General features: G+C 39.7%; 1 protein-coding gene across 5 annotated transcripts; it reads left to right on the top strand.

The window, feature by feature from the left end:
- The first annotated feature begins 286 nt into the window (after positions 1-286).
- ppp6r2b (protein phosphatase 6, regulatory subunit 2b) lies at positions 287-16947 on the top strand. Of its 5 annotated transcripts, XM_061721943.1 has the most exons (27): positions 301-423; positions 1306-1358; positions 1766-1914; positions 2068-2223; positions 2327-2425; positions 2751-2937; positions 3677-3814; positions 3911-3976; positions 4109-4221; positions 4309-4422; positions 4521-4641; positions 4975-5136; positions 5224-5457; positions 5570-5634; positions 5726-5841; positions 5965-6050; positions 6165-6242; positions 6325-6422; positions 7133-7190; positions 7411-7532; positions 8186-8346; positions 8456-8612; positions 9132-9208; positions 11705-11915; positions 12127-12150; positions 12826-12969; positions 15765-16947. In XM_061721943.1, exons 4-27 carry the CDS (start codon positions 2096-2098, stop codon positions 15796-15798), a joined length of 2793 nt encoding a protein of 930 aa, XP_061577927.1. In that variant the 5' UTR covers positions 301-423; positions 1306-1358; positions 1766-1914; positions 2068-2095; the 3' UTR covers positions 15799-16947. The 5 variants fall into 5 exon arrangements, with proteins under 5 accessions (XP_061577929.1, XP_061577926.1, XP_061577930.1 ...); XM_061721945.1 differs by lacking the exon at positions 1306-1358 and having other exon boundaries at positions 287-423; positions 5224-5448; XM_061721942.1 differs by lacking the exon at positions 1306-1358 and having other exon boundaries at positions 287-423.
- The last annotated feature ends 430 nt before the right edge of the window (positions 16948-17377 follow it).

Raw genomic sequence — 17377 nt, 5'->3', positions numbered from 1 at the left:
TATATATATATATATATATATATATATATATATATATATATATATATATATATATATATATATATATATATATATATATATATATATTATTATTATTATTATTTATAATAATAATAAATAATAATAATAATATATATATATATATATATATATATATATATATATATATATATATATATATATATATATATATATATATATATATATAATGTGGTGTGTGGTTTGTTTTCCTCCTGCTCTGCTGCGTGTGTTGTCAGTGCCATGGCACCGCCCGCCTGCAGGGGAGCGTGCTGGAGCTAACACTAGTACTCTACCATCACACATGACCAGGCTGGGCCTGCTCCGGCTGACCTGCTCTGATACCTCTGCTGGAACCTGTCCTCTCTCTCTGCAGACGACCACTGGTGACATGGTGGGTAGAAGGTAAGAGTTCTGTGTGTCTGCTGGAGGAGGGGGTTACAGTAAACGAAGCCTAGTCCGGGGAGCTGCCTCACTGTCAAGTTGTCGGAACACGGGTTAGGATGAAGGGGACGACTCAGTGTTTTTGTTGTTTTTAGTCGTGATAAATAAGCCTCTATCTTCGCTGGTTGGTTTAAAACTAACGCAGTTTGGCGCTGCCGTGTCGCTGTTTGGAGATAATTGTGGACGCAAACAGCGTGAGCAAGGTGCTGCTAGCGGGTCAGATTAAAGCCTGATTTATGGTTCTGCGTTAAATCGACACAGGGCCTACGCCGTAGGGTACGCCGTAGGGTACGCGGCGACGCGCAGCGTACGGTAGGTGTCTCCGCGTAACCTACGCCGTACGTTCTGCGTTGGTGTAACGCGGAACCATAAATCAGCCTTAACGCGCATGGGAGGGGAAACGCATCCCCACTAAGCGCATTAAACGCACCGTAAAAAGAAATAATTCAAAGCGAAGTTGCATTGATAATCTACCAAGGACAGATTGGCAGTGACGTGTGACTGTAACATCCCGTTTGTGGTGGGTCTCTGGACTGCCTGAAAGGCCTGGTAAAAGCTCGGGCTATTGTGTGGCATTTAACCACCTGAAATGGCTCTGGTAAAAGGCTGCATTTTAATGTCAGGTCATTAAAAACACATGTACAGCTCAATGGTGAGCTTGTGCTGTGTTGAGTGAATTTTAAATGCTGCTTAGGTAAGAGTAAGACTCATTTTGCTCTGTATGACAATTGAATATCTTGTTGTGACGTGTGTGATCACTGATTTCGCGGTACAGCCCTGTTTTTAACAACCGTGTAATCAATCTAATGGATAATGGACTGTATCCCTGGGTAATTTTATTAGGATGGATGCCTTGATCGTTTCTTTGGTCTGGTTTTGGCTCAAGGGCATGTCAGGTGAATCAAGTCCTTGGACAGTAACAACTCTGGTCTTGCTCAAAACACTTTTCAGCCAAGATTATCACTACGCCTCATTTCAAGCTTGCATTTTGCAGTAACACACATGTCACCTTTGCAGAATGCAGCCTAGGTATTACAAACACTAATTCTGCAATCTTATCTTCAGTCAATGTTCTCTGATGCAACTGCATGAGCAGGCCAGTCTGAAAGCATGCTGCAAAATATCAATACTACTAACTCTATTACAGATGCATTGCTTCATGATCTTTCCGGAGAGGAGTGCAAGTCCATATTAACCATTAATTAAACTCTTCCTTGGTTGTAAATATGCAGAGCAGGTCCTTTTTGAAAAGTGCTCTCTAACATTTCCTGTTTTTTTTTATTTTCTCTTTCCTCGTGACCAGGTTGAAGGCAGTCTCTTCAGGGTTTGTGTGTCTGGTATCAGTATGAGTGAAGTAAGCCTGTGAATTCACTGCCGTTCAGACCGTTCTACATCTGCATGGCAATGGCCGTTTAGCAAGACCCGACTGAGGATACAACTCCTTGAGCAAACGTAAGAATCTGTGTACAGACTGTAGAGTTGTGTCCAAATATAAGTCATATTAAACATTAATTGTTTTGTTTATGAACTAGTACATGCAAGCCATTCATGATTGTAATTTAGACCTTTTTTTTCTTCAACTGCACCATACTTCTTTGTCAACAGATAAGTGTATCGTACGGTGACAGCAGCCATGTTTTGGAAGTTTGATTTGCATACATCCTCTCATCTGGAGGCTTTACTGGACAAGGAGGATGTCACACTTGGTGAGCTCCTAGATGAGGAAGATGTGCTGCAGGAGTGCAAGTCCCAAAACAGGAGGTTTGTTGATTTGCTTTTGCATATCCAGCAGTGCACTTTATTGAAATGTATGGTTTTTTTTTTGTCATGTCTCTGCTAACTTTGTCTTTATCTACATATACAGACTTATCCAGTTCTTGTGCCAGGACCAGTGCATGCAGGAGCTGGTTCGTATGACTACAACAGAGCCCCCTGCTGGTGCAGAGGAGACCAAGCGCTTCAAGTAGGTGCAGTTGTAAAGAATAATGCTGATGTAGTGAACTCCATATAATGGAAATGTTTTTTTTGCTGGTGCTGCAATATAATATACGGCTTACTTATCACTTTGTAGGAATGCTTGGAGCTGGACAGAGTTCAGATCAAAAACAAGAAGGCTAACCTACTTAATTTTGTTGTATTAAAAAAAGAAACTTATGAAAGCCAGTGCAGTCCTGCTATTTGTCCAGTTTCACATGCTAAATGCTCCAAGGTGCTAAATATGGCAATGATTTATTAATTTTTCTTCTGGTTAATTTTCCTGGATATTGTGTTCCCTACCTTGATTGCAGGTATCCAAATATAGCGTGTGAGCTGCTGACATGTGATGTGGGAGTGATCAATGATAAGCTGGGTAATGAGGAACCTCTGCTGGAAACTCTGTATGCCTTCCTGGAGCAGCCATCCCCACTTAACCCCCTCCTGGCATCTTTCTTCAGCAAAACAATTGGGAACCTCATCACACGGAAGACTGAGCAGGTTATTACTCACACCCTATATTGCTAAATCAAAGTGCACTCGTAGAACACGACAGCAACATATTTTATAGTTGTATTCTTTTCTATATCAGGGTTTTAATCCAAGATAATGAAACAAACCTGCCAAAAGGCGTCATATCTGAGATGGCTTTAAAATGTTGTTTATCCTGAAATGTCAACATCCAGATGTGATCCAGCATAAAGTAAACAAAACATACTCTGGATTTTAGTTTCACTTTGCTAATGCTAGGACCAGATGTTTTTCAAGGTTACTTTGCCTGATCATCTGTAAGGTCCAAAAGCAACATATCTTGTGAACCGATGTGAAAGTTGAGAAGTTCCTGTCTCAAAGGAGAGGTTTAAAATTGTTTTGATGACCCAGTCCTCTGATTGCTGGTTCGGATGTTGCGATGGATGTCCCCATTGTCTGGCTGACATTTCCACTTGTTTTCTGCTCCCTGAAAACAAAAATATATATTATCTTTACGGTGTTATTTATGCTCAGAGAGGGTGGTTCATGAGACACTACAAAGACAGGAGGAAGTGAGATGACAGTAGGCACAGATTAAATAACTGATCAGAGACTTTACATTGGGGTTCAAAGTCTCAATCTTGAAGTAAGAAACTGTCACATGCTGAAGATGGCGTAGCAGAAATTGGAACTGACACTAAAGCAATTGCACATGGTTGTCCTAATTTTTAGTTGTCATTTTTATGGAATAATATTTTCTTTACCTCAGGTGATTAGTTTCCTGCGAAAGAAGGATGGATTCCTTTCTCTGGTGCTGAAGCATATAGATACATCAGCCATGATGGATGTGCTCTTACGTCTCATCAGCTGTGTGGAGCCACCCTCCCTTCGATTCGAGACTCTTACCGTATGTAATGAATAATTTTCTATTGAAAATGGACACCAACATTTTCACAAAAATAGAACCTGTGCAGTTAAAGGGTAATTTTTATTTTCTTAACAGTGGTTGAATGAACAGAAGTTGGCCCAGAGACTAATAGAGCTCATCCACCCTGAGAGAGATGAAGAGGTAAGAGATGATGATAAATGTATTGTTACATGAATTAATGTCTCATCTCTGTGGTTTAAATTGTACAACCATGGAGACGCATGAAGTCTGGAATATTTACATGTCTGTATATGCTTTTCACCCCCCTTACAGAGGCAGTCAAATGCATCTCAGACTTTATGTGACATCATTCGACTTAGCAGAGACCAGGCCATTCAGCTTCAAGAGATTTCCCAGCCTGACCCTTTGCTGACTGTGTTGGAATCGTAAGTCCTAGAAGTGCACATGCACACATGCCCGCTCTCACTGAGCTGCATGCGGAGGTGGTGATGTACTCTCTTGTACTTTTACAGGCAAGAATGTGTTGAGCAGTTGTTGCAGAACATGTTCTCAGGAGAGAGGGCTGAAAGCTGTATTGTCAGTGGGATTCAAGTTTTTCTAACCTTGCTGGAAATACGGAGGCCTGTGTAAGTAACAGATTTAAAATTATAATTTTTTTAAAGTTTGGATCATCGATTGTCTGCTATATAAGTGGGTTTACCATGTGCATTTTGTCATATGATAGGGTGGACGGGGTAATGGATGCTCAGGGATTCGAGAGGAGTTACACTGTTAACAGTAGTATTTTGTTGGCCATTCAGCCACATCTAATACACTTCCACCAGCTGCTTCTGGAGCCACCTAAGGTATTTGAAATAGAAATGACAGGGTCTTTCTTTTTTAAACTGTGATAATATGAGATGATGTGCTATATAAATTAAGCACATAAAGTAAAGTTTTTTTTGTTTTTGTTTTTTTTTATTTATTTGAAAGGAAGAAAAAAATCTCCACAAAGCAGTCTAATCCAAGTGTTAGTAGATAAAAAAAAATGAAAAGCTGTTAAACTAGAAACCCCTTTTTATCATTTCTGCTAAAATTGTGAAGCATTCCCTTTTTATTTTCTACTTGAGAATGGTTGTAGCTTTTCAAAAAGAACTGCTCCAGTTTTGAAAAGTGCCTTTTTATGTGTGCATTTTCAGCGAGATCCTATGCTGACTTCTCTGGGTGTGCTGGAAGAACCATTGGGGAACACGCGCTTGCACGTAGCCAGACTAGTGGCCTCTCTGCTCTATACCAGCTCTGCTAGCCATACAGTAGTAGCACAAGAACTCTGCAGACTTAATACTATGGACCTCCTTCTGGTAAGATCAGAAAATATGTTTCTCTAAATATAGAAAGCATGATAACGTATTTTAAGCGACCTTGTGTAAGATATTGGCTCTTTTTAGGACTTGTTCTTCAAGTACACATGGAACAACTTTCTGCATCTCCAAGTGGAGCTTTGTGTCGCTGCCATCATCCGACCTTGTGTCCATGAAATGAGACTTCAGCCTGGCTTGGGTTCCCATGAAAAACTAAAGTCTAATCAAGATGCATCCGAAGAGCAGAATTTAACGGAGGCCCCATCTTGTGAGCCTTCAGACACCTCTGAAAACTCTGCACATAATTTAATGGTGACTCATGTATGTTTTCATCTGCTTTTGATTTAAACAAGTGCCATTCAATCGACTAATTTGACCACTTGTCTCACTTCTTCGTGAATGAAATCAACTTCATGACTCTTTGTGTCTTAAGTTGTTCCAACACTGCCACCTCATCCAGAGAATTCTGGAGGCTTGGGAAGAGAATGACAAAATACAGTAAGATTTTGAGACCTTGATATAATGCTGTTTTTTTTGGTTATAATACAGAAAACTGGGTTTTCCTGAGTGTGTTACATATTTTTTTCAGGTCAGAAGGGGGTATGAGAAGAGGGTACATGGGACACCTGACCAGGATTGCCAACACAGTAGTTCATAACCTGGAGAAAGGCCCTGTTCACACCCAGATCAGTACCCTCATCAAAGGTATGTGCGTGCATGCATGTATGCATGAGTGCTTGCATGCGTGGTCCCAATGCAAAAGCAGGAATTCACATCATGCTCAGATGAATTAAATAATAATGTTGGTCTTGTGCTTTTTGGATGTAGAGCTGCCAGAAGACTACAATGGGCGCTGGGAAACCTTTGTGGAGCATACGCTCTCAGAAACCAACAGAAAGAACACCATAGATCTGGTAATAGCTCATGCATGCACATATGCAGTATCTAGTTGATTGAGTTTTGGGTTGTTGTTTTTTTCAGTCAGGACAAACAAACTACTGAATTTGTTTGAATGTTTCTGTGTTCAGATTGGAGGTGGAAATCCTCGACCTTGCTCAGAAGATGATATGGAAAGCCCCTTCCCCAAAGAACTAACAGTACAGCAGGTGTAGATACACTCAAAATACAGTGTATATGGCCCCTGTTTTAAGCCATAGTTTTCTAATAATTTATGATGTCTGTTTTTAGGCCTTTTCAGACTATCAAATCCAGCAAATGACTGCAAACTTTGTGGATCAGTTTGGCTTCAATGATGAAGAGTTCACCGACCATGACGACAGTATTGGGTAAATAAAGTAAAATTTATTCTGTGCAAAATCATTTAACTTGGTATTTTTAAACGGCAAGATCTCAGGAGAATGTATATAAGTATTATTACAAGATTTTTTGGGTACTTAACTATCTCTGTGGCAACAAACATGTTATGACTGGAAAAAGAGTCCAATATTGTATATATTTATACAGTCACAGAACAAAAAAGATATTTGGGGTTTGTATTTATTTCAACTAAGAAAAATTATACCAGTTTTCTTTTTGTGTTGTTTTGTTTTAAACAGTAGTCATGTTTAGATTCCTAAGTTTACAAGATGTTCATGAATGCATACAAGGCAATGAAGATTTCAGAATTTACTTGTGTACCTGAAATACACATCAGTGCTTTTGACTGTGATTACAGCTGCAGTCAGGCTTTAGCTGCACTGCAGACGTGAGGAAAGAAATGCAAACTTATGCAGAGTAACCACAATTTATCCAACAATTTCTTGATGCATCTTTTCTAGTTGATTTTTTTTTTTATAAATAGGAAAAAAATATATATAAAACTGCAATTTAGTGCATTGCTGACAAACACAAGAAAAGTGGGAGCTTGGCTGAGGACAAGGAAGTATACACACTTTCATGGCTTTGTGAGGATAACTCAGTCTAATGTAGCATGATACTATTTTTAACAAACTGTATTGTATTATTATTTACTGTTTTGGTGCTTTCTGTCTTGCAGTGCAACGTTTGACCGGATTGCAGAGCTCAATATAAACATTGATGCTGGTCAGGAAAGTGTGAGTCTTTATTTATTTATTTATTTTTTCTCCACTTTTTTGGTCTTAAAGTTGCTCTTGGACTGCTAATATTTTTGATTATTTAAAGCACGTCTCATGTTTTTGTCTGCAACCACAAGGGGGCAGACAGAATCCATTCAAACTACAGAGGGATTGTCACAGGGAGCAGGTCGAGCTACTGAAAGCGTATTTGAAAGATCCACTTGTTTTATTGTGCTAGTCTAACACAGCTGTGTTTGAGGCGTGCTCCAAGGAGAGGATTCAACCCTTTGATGATGATGAAGAGGACATCTGGGAGGAGAAAGAGATCAACTATGCAACACAAACAAAGTCAAGGAACAGGTAGACATAAATCTCTTTCATATAGATTCTCCCAATGACAGGCTTGTTTGATGGAGAGTTATTCATATGTTTAAAAACATAAGAGAAGACACAGAGAAGCATCTTTTGAAAAATATATTTATACCAATGTTGAATATTGTCGCACGGTAAAGAAAAAGAAAAGAAGAAACCCGTTACACTGAACATAATTATAGTGACAACAAAGAATATTGTTTTTCGTTATCTAAAACTAGAACCGCAGAGGCGGTCTCACGGACAGCTAGGGGTTTAATTATGTGAATATCTTTGTCTAAACAAAATCTACATCAGTACAATAAAAAGATGTAGTATTGTTATTATTATTATAACACGAACACAAAGTAAGCAACTGCAAAAATAATTCTATAAACCCAATAAATTGTGACAAAATCATGAGAAACAGAAGGTTCATCCATGGACACACCGTCTTTTGTGTGTGAACTGTGTGTTTTATATGTAGTTTGTTTAAATAATATATTTTGCGGGGTTTGCTGGTGCCATGAACACATTGCTGTGAAAATATTCTTATAAACCAAAGTTTGGTAACCACTGTTTTAGAGTGTTTAACTTCAGCATTATGTTTGAAAATTCCTGATGTGTGCATTTTATTAATTTATTTTATTCTATTTTTAAAGGTTTGGTGGGTCACAGTCCTCGCAAAGCCAAGCAGCCAGTTCAATTTTTCAAAAAGAATCTGACCTCTCTGGCAGAGAACCAGACTCTGATTCAGAGGAAGAAGACCCAAAAGATGAGCTGGATCCTTTCTCAAGTCAAGGCCAGGCACAAACGACTGACAGTGAGATGTTTTATCGTATAATGTCTTTTTCTTTCTGTCCTTTGTGCAATTTATGAATAAGACCGATTTTGTCTTTTTTAAATGTGTTTCTGGTGGTTTTTATTCTCAGCCGTTGGCTGGGTAGCAGATTTTGGAGAGGTGAATTCAACTACTCCTGCAGCAGGAGTGGCCTTCTCCACCTGGGACGCTCCCGTTACTCAACCAGCTGCAACAGAGGGGGAGGAAAAGGGCTGGGCCAAGTTCACGGACTTCCAGCCTTTCTGTTGGTGAGTTTGGGATCGGTCTAAATAAGAAAACAATATTGGGGATTCCTTTTTTTTTATATTTTCATATTACTTCTGCTTTTTGGGTAATCCTTTCAATAATTATACAATCCTGCATCAAGGCATTAAGGTATTCTTGTTAATAGTTAATAATAAACTGCATTTCAAGAAAGTCCTAGCAACAATTAATTAAATGTAAGCATTTTTTTACCCCTCATTAAAATAAATGATCAAATAAACAGATATTTCTCATAAGAAATACAAATGTGAAATGTATATTTAAAACTACTATTAAAAAAATGAGGGCATCTGTGATATTTAATCTGACAAAGGTCAATAAATACAACTTATCTCAATTGTGTATATACCTTGATTGTAGTCATTATTCCTTAAGTTCTCAAAAACTTCTATTTTAAAGATTCAGGAGAATATTTTTAAAACACACAAATGCTTTAGTTTCTTAGAAGAGGTTTTTCTTTAACTTAGTTTTTATATTTCCATGGCTTTCTTGTATATTTACAGCTCTGAAACAGGTCCCAGATGCAGCTCCCCTGTGGACTCTGAGCACAGCGGGTCAGACGTTAAGCCAAACACGAATCGTAAGTTGATTTAAAATGACTCCTCAGTATATGTAAAATTCAAACTGAAAACACTATAAAATTTCAAATCAAATTTATTTATATAACACTTTTCATACAACAGCAGCTCAAAGTGCTTTAAATAACAAAATCAACACCAACATAAAAACTCACACTCATGGTTACACCCCCCACCCCAAAGTTGTTTATCACCAGCATAGCAGTGAAAACCAATGCCATGTCTCCTGATGACATCCTCAAGTGATAACATATATAGATTTTAAAAGTAATGGGTCTAAAATTGTACCTTGGGGAACCCCATAATTTGATAGGAGTAAAACCATTCTAAAACAGTACCAGAGACACCCAGCACACTTCTTAAGCCGGGCATACACTGCGATTATTGGCTCGTTTTGAGACGATTTTCCAGTTGTGTGACTATTTTTTTGGATTGGGCCAGATTTCGACCCAATCGTTGCTCGTGCCTCGTGCAGTATACGTGGGGTAGCGACGAGAGACTAACACCTCACGACGAGCTCCCGATCACAGTCGTGTGCTCGCAAGAAGATCAAACGTGTTTGAAATCCTGGTCGCTCCTTGTGAAGGAATCGCACAGTTGAAGCAGCTGCGACCCGATTTGCCTCATCCTTTCTTAGAGAGCATGCGCAATCTCTGATGTCACGTCAAAAACTTTTTTATAGTTGAAATTGTTGCAAATTCACATTACAAATCATGTTTTAATAGCAGAAAAAAAAGACCGCATTTCCCACGTCTGCCCAGCCAATTCCTTGTCCAATCACGGCGTTGTCTAATCTTTTTTCATTTATCGGCACACAGAATGGCACAAATTGCTGAAGCCTGATTTATGGTTCCGCGTTACACCAACACAGAGCCTACGCCGTAGGCTCTGCGTTGGTGTAACGCGGAACCATAAATCAGTCTTTACTGTGTGCTGTTCTGAACACTTCTCTGTTGTGCTCATTTTGCTGGGACCCCAGGTCCCTCCACCGAGACACAACTTTTGCGGTATGCATTCATTGTTGTGTCTTAAAATGATGCGCAGTGCCGACCCGATCAGAAACGACACAGGAGTCCGACGGGAGGATTATGATCGTATAGTGTGAGCAGACTGGTCGCATCCGAGCATCGGGTCGTACAGTGTGAGACCATAAATCGTGGGCTGTGAACTTTTGAACACAGCGATCTAGTCGTGCAGTGAGAGATGGGGCAGTCTCATACGATTTTAAAATATCGCACAGTGTATGCCCAGCTTTAGGGGGAGAATATACTTTTATATACTGTTCAGAACGCATACGCATCATGGCCGCCACGCGTATCCCGCGTTCGTTTGACGCGTCGACGTGCACGGTCTCCAAAAGACACTGAACGTGTACGCGACCTGCAGTTCTTGCTCTGCCCGCGACTGGCGCTGGTCCAGCTCAGACCACCAGCTGACAAGTGACTTGAAACGGAAGTCGGAAACTTGCGAGCTGTTTTGAAGAGAGGCTGAGCAGCTGTTATCCTCACATTTATGATGTGACATTCCCACCGCACAGTGACAACATGCGTGTCTAAACAGCGGGCGGCAGACCAACACAGTCCTGGTACAGATAGTCGTGCTCGTTATGTCCGTGGTCGTGGGAAGATGCAGCGGTGATGATGCTGGTGGGCTGTTTTGCCCGCCGATCAAACGTATGAGCTGGATACAGAAGTTCTTCAGTCATCGCTTGACCGACACCAACTTTGCTCCAGATATTTCGGTAAATTAATCTCCTGACGACATGCGCGTGCATGCTCCAAGCTCATAACTGGCACTGCCATGTTACAGGCAGCGGGGAAAACGGCCATCTGAAGAGAGCAGTTTACTAGAATAGAATAGAAAGCCTTTATTATCATTATACTGGTACAATGAGATTAGGCAGCAGCTCCGTAAAAGTGCACACATGCAAAAACTATGTAAACGAATCAAGACTGTAAACAACAAAATGGGAAACATTAAATATATATATATATATATATATATATATATATATATATATATACACACTATAAAAAATTAGTGAATGAGAGAATAATGTACATGAATAAGTGGAAGAATATTGCACTTGACTGGATGGAAGGAATATTGCACATAGATGAATTAAGGAATATTGCACATTATGCATGTAACTATGTTACTATTTAAAAGCTCAAACTCAAAGAAACCATAAAATGATTTTAAAAGTGATGGAGGACTGGGATCTACAAGGCAGGTTATTGGGTTTAGTTGGGAGAAAACTGGACCAAGCATTTTTTGCATCAACCAGGACAAAACTCTCCAGTGTTTCCTCAGGTAAAAACAATACTTCAGATCTGTTTTTAAATCAACGTTGTCGAGATAAAAGGCTGGATCGAAGAGCATTGATCTTGCTTATGAGCGAATACTGTTTAATTACTTTGCTCTGTGATGACTTTACATTTTTCACAACAATACGTTAGCGTTTGACGCTGTACTTACTGCCTCTTCAACCTCCACAGCCTGTGTGTGGAGTGCATGTGTGGCGAGAAAGGCTCCACTGGTGGCGTCGGACACCTCCTCCTCCAGCAGCTCAGGCAGTGATGAAGAAGAGAGTAAGACGGAGTCCTCATCTAGTGAGACGGTTACCACGGAGACGATCACCACAGGTGCTGGCAAGGAGACCATCCGGCTTACTGTGGATGCCAAAAATGAGAGGGCAGTCTTTACCAGGTACCTTTTTCTCTCATGTAGACAGTGAGAATCTGCTCTGGCTGGTGCAGTGTTCCCCCCTCGTTGTATTTTCAAGTTCTTTCTCAGAGATGTCCCTTCCCTCCTTTCCAAACTTTTTCCTGTACAGTATACCTCTTCCTTCTCCACTTATCTTCTGATATGATCCTCCTACTTTTTGCTCCCTCCTTTCTCATCTCCCCCTTGGTTCCAGAGTATTCAGACCTGCATTCAGACGGTATGTTGTGCTTGACAGGTCTGTGCTCAGATGTGTGGAATGCTTTTCAGAGAAATTTCAGATGGTTTTCGTTTGCTTGTTGCATTTACCAGATTGTGGAGCGTTAATCCCTCCTGTCATTATTCAGGCCAAGTTTAATTCACAAAAAAACAAACTGCACTAACATACTCCTGGGTCAACTCTTTATGCTAGGTTCCCATCAAAACTTTACAGTTGTACCTAATGTAGATTATGGTTATGTGATCATTCTTTTCCAGTCATAGCATTGATGTGACCTAAGTTGGTAGGACTCGTTTTCATCCAGAGCTCCCACCACTAACATTCTGTCAGATGGCATGCTATGAAGCAGAGTTATTACTGATGCAACATCCTAACAGGCAAGTTTCCTTAGCAAGTTACTAACGATGCACCAGCAAGCATGAAATGGCTAGACTGGTCGGGCAGAGGTTTTGCTGGCCAAAAGAGCCCAGTGGCTGCGTTACCGTGAGTGCTGGGCACGGTAAGAAGTGTGGAGGGAAGCCAGACAAGGCGACCAGCCACCCCTAACAGAAACTGGCATTGATTTTCTTTTTTTTTTTTATTACAATGCTATTTTTATTGAAGTTTCCACTGTCTTTCTACTTTGTTGCAACTTATAATAATACATTTTTCTTTTTTTCTTTTTTTAATTCCTAGCGATGTGGATAAGGTGCCAGTGGAGGGATTGTCACTGAGAGACACAGGAAAAGACAGTGAAAAGGGGGATGATAAAGACAAACAGGGAAACTCCTCCAGCGCAATTACCGCCAGTCCAACCACCCAGTCAGCAGCTGTCACAAAGTAAGTGTGTTTGGTTGTTGTTGTTTTTTTGTTTGTATTTTATATTCATTTCTGGTTTAATCAGTTCTCCCCTGTTAAATGTGCAGTTTAGAAATAACGGTAAAACAGAAGGAGTCACTGTCCAAGCTGGTTTCTATTAAATATCTCTGACATAATTAAATACAGCTTTATCATGAGATTTAGATACTTGGGTTTATCACATTACTCATCCAACAAAGTTTGCATCATGGAGTGCATTACCAAAATCCGTCCTGGAGTACCAGCAGTCACTGTTGCTGCCTCGATGTGAGCCAGACCCTGTAATATCTGTCAAACATGTCAAGCAGCAAATCCACTGTAGTGTTTCATGTTACATTTTATAACTGCTGCTTCCACCTGACAAACTGTTACCATTTCTACACATTGAAAGCAAAAGGTGAGACTATATCCTACGTTTTCCATCAGCCATGTCTTTATGTCCATTTATGAAACACGCTGAACAGCATTTTTCTGTAATTTGACCCACATTGACACTTGATTAAATTACCCATATCCAAAAATTGTACCAGCTGCAGAACAAGCACATTACCCACAATGCCATGTTCTATGTATGGCGCATTTAAAAAGCTTTAATTTGCCAAGATTTTTACCACATTACAAATGAAATGAAATTGCAGTGAACTGTGAAAAATTATAGTCGTGATTAATTACGTTAATGGCATAATGTGTCAGAAGAACAACAAATAGAGCCCTGTTTTGTCATGTTTTTCATGATAATTTGCCCAAATAATTGCCATCAATAGGCTTCACATCCGGCCATGGTTTCATGATCATTGCGGTGGGCAAATCAGGTTCAAATCAGCCGAAACGTACTCCATTGTGTCCCCAACCTTAACAAGCTAACATCAGTCGATAGTTTTGCAACTACCGGTAAATACAATATTTGGCATCTTTGACCCGATGTTGGAGTTTTTGTTAGATTTTTAAATGTTCAAAGTAATTATTTTACAAATAATGCTTTTTCAAAAAACCTTTTTAAGTTAGTGGGAGGACAAAGTAGAGATGCACCGACCGCGATCGATCAGTTTTGATCTGAGTTCTAAAAATGGGGCAAAGCAGGCTGATCAGATTTTCAAAAACAAAGTGCAGCCAGCGCATGAGTTCCCACATCTCAGACCCAGGTCTCCTAAGGGGGTGTGGCAGTCTCAAAAAAAGCATCAACACTGAAAAACACTATTACAATGTCCAAAAAGGACAACAAATTTGCAGTTTGCAAGTGGTGTGGAAAGGAGATACCCCGAGGAGGAATGTTACAATAGAATTTCAACACAACGAAGCTGATAAGACATTTGAAATTTTCTCACATCAAGGAGTATATTGAGTTTTCAAAGTTGGGTGCTGCTAAGGCAGAGAAAGAAAAGTACGTGTAGCATCGCCGCTAACTCAACTGAAAATAACAGAGACCTATAAACGACAGCAAGAAAAATAAAGAACTACATCATGAGGTAATATGCCTTGATCATCAGCCACTTTTTGTTGTAGACATCGGGTTTAAACGCGTCATTAGCTGCTTGGATCCGCGCTACGCGCTGCCGAGTCGTAAATATTTCACTGATGAATCCCCGTTGGAGCCATACCAGACTACAGTCGCATCCAAAGCCTTACGCAGGAAGACAATCGTGTCACTCGTCTTCACGAGTGACGTGGAGTTCAAGTGTGAAGAGTTGTGCTTCACTCACAAGAGTTTCCTCGGCCACGCGCGGTGGATGCTGTCGCTAAAGCTTTCGCAAAGCTTTCATAATTAATTTTTATTGTAAGATTTAATTCCTATTTCCACAGAAAAACTAAGGTTTGTAGTTTACAACTTGTATCAACTATAAGAGGGTGACATGTCTACTGTCGTCCGTGTTGGTGCACTGCACATGTTGTGTTGTACACTGTACACATAATCATTGCCACAAGAAAGCTTAAGCTAGTAAGCAGCACTTACTATTTGTAAACTGAGTCTAAGTCGTCTCTAAGAGTCTCTGGAGTGTGAAATATTGCACATTGCCTCAGCCTGCAATAAATAAACTTTCTCATTTCCTAATTTTTATACCTAATAATACAATGTCAGTGTTGTGTACATGAGACAACAATATTGAAGAATTTATGGATTTCACACTGTGATCGGTGATCGGCAGATACTGCTTTTGGTGATCGGCCTCCAAAATCCTGATCGGTGCATCTCTAGGACAAAGTAACCTGCATGTTTCTGACAGCCCAAAGATGAGTCGAAGCTGTATTTTTAGAAATACCTAATTTTGTATATGTAGTTTTTGACAGAAAAGCACAGATAATGACATGAACAATTTTGTTTTTCCATGTAGGAGTGACTGCTGGTATGTTTTTGGACTGTAAAGATTAATAAAATGATTGCTCAGTCAATTTATTATGTCTGTAGCGATGGATTTTAGAGGCTTCAGACAGTAATTTCATTAAGTATTTTAGAGACAAATATTTAAATTTTAGACGCAGAGTTCTGCAACTGTGACAGAAAGGAAACATACAACATCCTATGTGTCTCTTTTCTGTTTATTGGATACAGATGGCCATTAACATGGATCATAATTAGCTACAGTATAGAGTAGTTGTCTCAAAACATAGATGGTGCTGTAGATTTCTTTAAATTGATGTTTTATTCATAAATTCTTTGTGATGTCTATGCTGTAAGTCAAATTCACTTCAGTTTCATTATCTTTAAGTAATTCTTTGTAGTTTTGGTGATTGGTGCCTCACTGTCTGCCTGTGTGTTTTCTTTATTTTTTACCTTACAGAGAGATGCAGTCCTCTGCCAATGGACCGGCCTAATGATGCAGCCACAGGCACACTTTTCATACCTTTTCATTCAACACAGCCGTGTCACCTTTGCTTCCTATTAGCCGCCCTCCAATGTCCTTTTGTTGTGTCTGAAGACATGTAAGTGAATAGAAAATCCTCAGCTGTGAGGTCCAGCGGCATTTATGTTGGAAACCACAAATCTACACGTGGCTACTATTGATGTCTCTACTGCACCTTCATGAGATAATTAGATCTGAAGTGCTTCAAGAAGAATTGTAGGTTTTCTAAAACATTTCATTGTGTCTGACAGCCAAAGTTAAATTGTTTTGTGTACGAACTTTTCACGACTGTACTTCAGAAAATACTAAAGTCTAAAATGTAACCGTATATTTAATTCTACATCAGGATTTCTTATTCTTATCTGCCCTCTCTCCAAAGCAGCACGGCCTGGTTGGTCCTTTTGTTTCATTTTTTTTACTTCTAGCACAGAATTTGACGGTTTTACACTTAAGCAGAGGAAATTATTGTAATAATCAGCCATCATGCTTTCAAAGCTGACTAGTCACCATTTTGTTTACAGATGTTTTCTTCGCAGCCATTTTAGTAGTCCAAATGTGTGAATGATGAAAATTGAGCTTTCTTCCTACATCTTTTCTAAATCTGTTTTGTTTGGTTTTGTTTGCAACTGCGATCATTGGGGGATTGAAATGCTCTTTTTCTTCATTTAGACCATCAGATTTTGGGAGATTAATGTGTTTAGAGATGTATGTTTGTGTCGTTGATTCAGTGTGTGTGTGTGTGTGTGTGTGTGTGTGTGTGTGTGTGTGTTTTAGCTCTGTCTGAGGTGTACAGAGTGTATTCTCAGGTTAAGGGCATGCAGAAAAGAAGAAAGCACACCTGTGTAACACACACACACACACACACACACAAACGTGCACAAAACACAGTTCAGTACACGTGTATAAACAGCCATATCCACAAATGAATGCAAAAAATGAAAAATAAAACTGAAAAATGATGGCGATGTGCAAATACCAGTTCATACCACCCTCAGAGCTGTTTAAATGTGATATTGTGAAATTTGAACCTGTACTAGGTTGTGGTTACTCTTGGTAATATGTAAACAAAATTTAAATGTAAACACTATATTAAAAACATTATATCTATTTTTGGAATAAATCCAGTGTGTGTGTGTGTGTGTGTGTGTGTGTGTGTGTGTGTGTGTGTGTGTGTGTGTGTGTGTGTGTGTGTGTGTGTGTGTGTGTGTGTGTGTGTGTGTGTGTGTGTGTGTGTGTGTGTGTGTGTGTGTGTGTGTGTGTGTGTGTGTGTGTGTGTGTGTGTGTGTGTGTGTGTGTGTGTGTGTGTGTGTGTGTGTACTGTTGAAAGAGGCAATAATGAAGACTGTGTTTACTTTGTTAGGCCAGCATCAGTTCCTGTTCCTTTTTTGCACCTCCCTACACACAGCTATAGGAGTGTGTGTGAGAGAGGGAGAGAGTGTATGTGTTGGTTGTCTGCAGGATGTCTTCCGTAAAGTTAACCTGAAGGATAATTCTTTTTAATTGCAACTTGGTTCATACTTCATTAGCTGTTTTTTTTTTTAGCAAGTTCG

This window comes from Cololabis saira, chromosome 5, assembly GCF_033807715.1.
Source record: "Cololabis saira isolate AMF1-May2022 chromosome 5, fColSai1.1, whole genome shotgun sequence".
NCBI lineage: Eukaryota > Metazoa > Chordata > Actinopteri > Beloniformes > Belonidae > Cololabis > Cololabis saira.
The sequence above is the reverse complement of the archived record's forward strand: the minus strand, read 5'-3'. Positions and strand labels throughout refer to the sequence as shown.